The 4,571-nt window shown below is 61.0% G+C and overlaps 2 protein-coding genes across 2 annotated transcripts in view; one reads left to right on the forward strand and one right to left on the reverse strand.

The window, feature by feature from the left end:
• LOC104133017 (protein eva-1 homolog C) overlaps positions 1-4,571 on the forward strand; it is a 41,122-nt gene that overhangs the window by 23,145 nt on the left and 13,406 nt on the right. The window lies entirely within an intron of this gene.
• The window catches only part of CLIC2 (chloride intracellular channel 2), a 9,094-nt gene that overhangs the window by 4,039 nt on the left and 484 nt on the right, over positions 1-4,571 (reverse strand). The window contains exon 2 of the mRNA XM_009646377.2: positions 1-75. This exon is cut by the window's left edge and continues 7 nt beyond it. Within this exon, the coding sequence (XP_009644672.1) occupies positions 1-75 (75 nt within the window). The remainder of the gene's footprint in view (positions 76-4,571) is intronic.

Below are 4,571 nucleotides of genomic sequence, written 5' to 3' on the forward strand. Positions count from 1 at the left end.
CCCTTTGAGCCACAGGACCATGAAAAGGCGCTGGCAGAAGGGGCAGTTTCCGATGTTTTCTCCATCCAGGCCAGCCTGCCAGGAAAGCAGAGAAACACGGATTTAACCCATCGGCTGGGATGCCTGGAGATGGAGGGCCACTGGAGCCGGTCTTGGGAGGAAGGCACACGGGGGGCTCGCCCCGGCATCGCGTGGGGGGCTTGGCTGTAGGATTCCCTCCCTGAGCTGTGGCCCTGCTGCCACTGGGAAGCATCCGAGAGCATCCTCAGGATGCCCGGGATCAGATCCTTCCCAGAAATGTGAGATAAAGCTGGGGGGAAGAGGAGAAGGAGGTGGAGGGTGGTTGCTGATGGATGGGGAGGAAGGGAGTGTCTACTTGGCTGGGAGGCCGGGCTGGAGAGGGCGGCGGGAAGGGAAGTGTGCTCATGTTTGCCAGGAAAAGAGCCGTTTGTTTTCATGCGCTGTTAGTGTCTGCCTCCGGTTTTGTGTGCTTTTAACAAACCCAGGCACGAATTCCCTGGGCTGACGGCAGCCAAGAACCACCCAAGCAGCCCCCTCGGCCTTGGGGAGGAGAAGGGGCTGGGGCAGGGGGCTGTGCAGAGGTGGATTTGTACTGGCATCCCACCCAGTATCGGAGGGGAACAGAGCCCCGTGTCAGCTCCTAAAGCTTCGGTCACGCGCAGACGGTCCCTTTCACACCCTCTGCATGGGCACGGCTGCGGCATCGCAGCACTCAGGGGGCTGCACCGTGACCAGGATGGAGCCAAACAGCAGTAGGGGATGTGGGAAAGGAGCAAGGACAACCCCCCAGGGCTCCCTTTTCAGGGTCTCACCCAGATGGTGCCCATTTAGCAATCCCCAGGGAATCAGCAGCAGGTGGAGCAAAGCCATTTCCTCGCTATGCAGCAGCTGAAAATATCCTTTGTGAAAAGGACTGGAACTCCTTGTGAGAGGTTTGGCCAAGAGGAGCAGGCCAGGTTAGCCCTGGCGCGTGAGAACTGGCGCAGGCGCTGCTCAGGGAGGGAAGCTGCCCCGCGGTATCAGAGGCAAAATGGCTCACAGGAAACTCGACTTCTGTAAGAGAATTAACTGGTTCCCCAGCTGCACGTGAGCCATGGTGCTCCGGCGCACGCAGCATCCCTGCCGCCGCAGAGAGGAGCAGCCCGGCTGGCGCCAGCTCCCGCACGGAGGGGAGAGCGCCCCGGTGGGACGGCGCGTGAGCCCCAGTGGGATGGCACGTGCCCCCCGGTGGGACGGCGCGTGCCCTGCCACTCTGCACTAAGCCTTGGTACCGCTGGTGAGCTGAAGTCTAGAGGCCAGGCAAGAGGGTGCTGGGATGTGGGAGGATCTGGTGGTGCAGGAGCCCAGCAGCAGCAGTAACGACCAGGGTGGGCAGCGGGAGGTAGCTCCAGAGCTTGCACACCACTGGGCACCCAAAGACGGGATAGCTGAGGATGCTTCATTAGGAGGAGAGGCAGAGACCTGCGCCTGGCTCTCCCAGGCTGGAGGTACGTGCTGCGGGTCACCCATCTGTATCTATAGGTGCCCAGAAACCTGCAGGCTCTGGAGTGCTGAGCTTCTCCAGGAGAGAGATACCAGCCTCAAACAACCCCACGGGAGACAGTAAGCTGACCAAAACAAAACCCTGATGCTCTGACTGGTCGGCTGGAGGTGATGGTCCACTTTTCCACTATGCCAACATCTTTTAATCCTTCCAGGGGAATGAAAATTAGTTTTAACCAGTATTTCCTATGCTCAGGTGTCATAAAATGATGCTCCTGGGAAAGAAAAAGGGACCTGAGAAATGGGCTGTTTCTCTGGGATATACCCAGAAGCGAGGCTGTGCTGGCTGTCGTCAGAAATGCTCCTGGGTGATACAGCTTATAGCGAACAGGGCTCCTTCGGTGACAGATACGATCGCACATTGGATGTCCCATGAGGGAGCTGGAGTCAGGAAGCAGCCACGCGGGCTACCCGCTGGCATGAGAGCAGGGCGCCTCTGCTCCCCTTCCCCTCCCCACCGTCACTGCCACCTACCACCCTAAACTAATGCCGTCCTTTGACGCATCTCCAACAGCTCCGAAGGTGCTTCGGTGGCTGCCCGGTGCGAGGATGGATGCTTTCCTCCCTTCTCCCCTGGGATGGACCTTGCTGGTGGCAGGGGCTGTGCCCCCCTGTGCTTTGCACAGGGCTGGGAGCAAGGGGGCTTGACTGCAGTTTGTCGTGTGGGCCCTGTGGGAGCTGCTGTGCTGAGCCAAGGCGGGGAGCAGTGCTGGCGGAGCCGCGCGAGGGGCCACAGCGATGCTGGGGGGGCGGGTGGGAGCATCCCTCGCTGGGGCTGCTCTGCGCTCGGGCTGTGCTTGCCTGCTTCAGCTTTCTCCGGGCTTGCCTCGTCGCTCCAGCCTCGAGCAGCTCGGGCTGGTTTTCCCCCTTGTCCTCTAAAAATAAAGAGGTGGGGAATTTTGGACCAGAGTGAAAGGAAAGTCAGGATGGCCTCTGCTGGGAAAAAAAATTAGGCCAGGCCCATCCTAGGATGCTCAGAGCCAAATCTTTATCTGGAGGAAGTGGAGGGCAGCTTCGCCAGCACTTGGGCGCTGCCGGGGGGGCACCGGGCTCTGCCATGCCCTACTGGCACCCCCCTGGCCATGGGGAGAGCCCTCCCGGAGCCAGGGACGCCCCGGGGAAAGGCGTTTGGGGAAACTTGTAGCCACACGGCCGCCCTCCCCAGCAAAAGCCAAGCAGCGTGGCGGGGAAGTCGTCGCTCTTCACTTCCTTTGCTTGAGAGAGCCTCTTCCCCCATGCCCCCCCGGGCTGTGGCAGGGACGGGGCAGGCAGTGCAGAGCCTGCAGCCCCCCCGGACTGACTTCCCTGCCTCCTTTCCCCTCTTGGTGATGGATAAACCAGCATGGGCTGGCACAGCATCTCCAGGGAGGTGCAGGCTTTTAGCCCCAGCTCCCCGAGGCCTCACGAGGCTGCATGAGGCACTAAAACCCCAAAGTTACTTAGTTCCTGTGGTTTTCCCCTCGGTGAAACGGCACGAAAAACAGTGGGAGGGGAGCAGCGCTGCGCGCCTGGGGCACTGCTAAGCACTCAGGGGCAACCAGGACCTGCCCAGGGTTCCTGCAGCCACCCCGAGGGCCGGGAAGCAGCCTTGGGGGTGCCCAATCCCCTCGCGCCAGTGGGATGGTGCTCGTGCTGGTGAGGAATTGCCAGCCCTCTGGGGACCCCAAGGCGATGCGGGAGCTGATTTGCACCGTCCCCACCCTCGCCACGATAACTTCAGCACTTGCCAAAGCGAAAGCCGGGCAGGGGCCATGTTCCAGGGGGAGCGCTGGCTGCCCCCGTGATTTATGGCGATCGCGGGTGACGCCGCAGCCACATCTCAGGGACCCCGGGAGTGGGGTGCTGATGGCACAGGAGGGTGCCTGCCTGCAGCCGGGAGCGGCTGCGACTTTGGTAAGAGTGGGTCCTGCATGGCAGGAGAAGGAGATGCAGCATCAATTTCTCTGCTAACAGACAACCCGGGTTTTTTTCGCGCTAAATTAAGGTGCAGGGGAAGTCCTGACAACGCTGCTGCTTTGTTTTCTGTTTCACTTCCCTCCGAAAACCCCCTTGAAGGTGCTGCCGCCATTGCAGTCACCTTGTGCATCGCTTTCCTCTTCTCCCCAGCTATCCCAGGGACGAGGTGGTGCTAAGCAGGGAATTCAAGACCTGAATTACTTTCACCAAGAAAATACACTTGTTTGCATTCAGCTTGGTCGAGCCTGGTGCTGGGCAAGTGCAGCCACGGCCGCAGCTTTGGCGAGGGGCTGCGGGAGATCCCTCCTGCAAAGGCTTGGATAATCTTTTCCAGCATCTATTTCCAACTACAACCCAAGCAAGGCAGAGCACAGTGCCCGACGCTGCCGGGTGCCTGCACCCCCAGCCAGGCACCGCAGTCCCTTCGGGCACCAGCCTGCCCTAGGAGGAGAGGAGCAAAGCCGGCGGGGCCGAGCGGCTGCGGGGAAACCGCCCTTAAAAGCCCAGTGTGGCGGCGGCACAGGGAGGCGTTGCTCCCCCCAGCTGCTTTTACTGGACAGCCTGTCCCAGGGCCCACCGGCATCGCCGCGGGCACGCACAGTTACCAGCTGCCAGCTTGGGCTCCTCTCTTTCTACGCCCTGTGTGTCCGCCGCAGATATTTTGAACTCGAGTGTTAAAATGTTCCAGGGGAAGTGTTCGGAAAATTGCTTAACAGGGGAAAAAACCCCAGAAAACCCCAACATTTCCAGCAAATAAACCCCCCCGGCTGCTCTGTGAAGCCATCCTATCCCGCCCACATGTAGGCATCCGCGCCGGCTCCCCAAGTCGTCCGCGCTCTCTTTCGCAACCCTGGCTCGCAGAAGTGGCTGCTCCCAACCCTCCCGTTGCTGTTCCCAGGCTGGGGCTTGTCTTATCTGGGTTTCGAGAGGCGCGTGTGTGCCCGCTCTTGCGTTACAGCAGCGCCGTTCCCCCGGGGTACGTGACCACCAGGCATCCTCTAGGATGCTGGGCGTGACACCCCGCCGGTCCCCGCGCCACCTCGGGCCTGGCC

This window comes from Egretta garzetta, unplaced genomic scaffold (assembly GCF_000687185.1).
Source record: "Egretta garzetta isolate BGI_Z169 unplaced genomic scaffold, ASM68718v1 scaffold849, whole genome shotgun sequence".
Classification (NCBI taxonomy): Eukaryota; Metazoa; Chordata; class Aves; order Pelecaniformes; family Ardeidae; genus Egretta; species Egretta garzetta.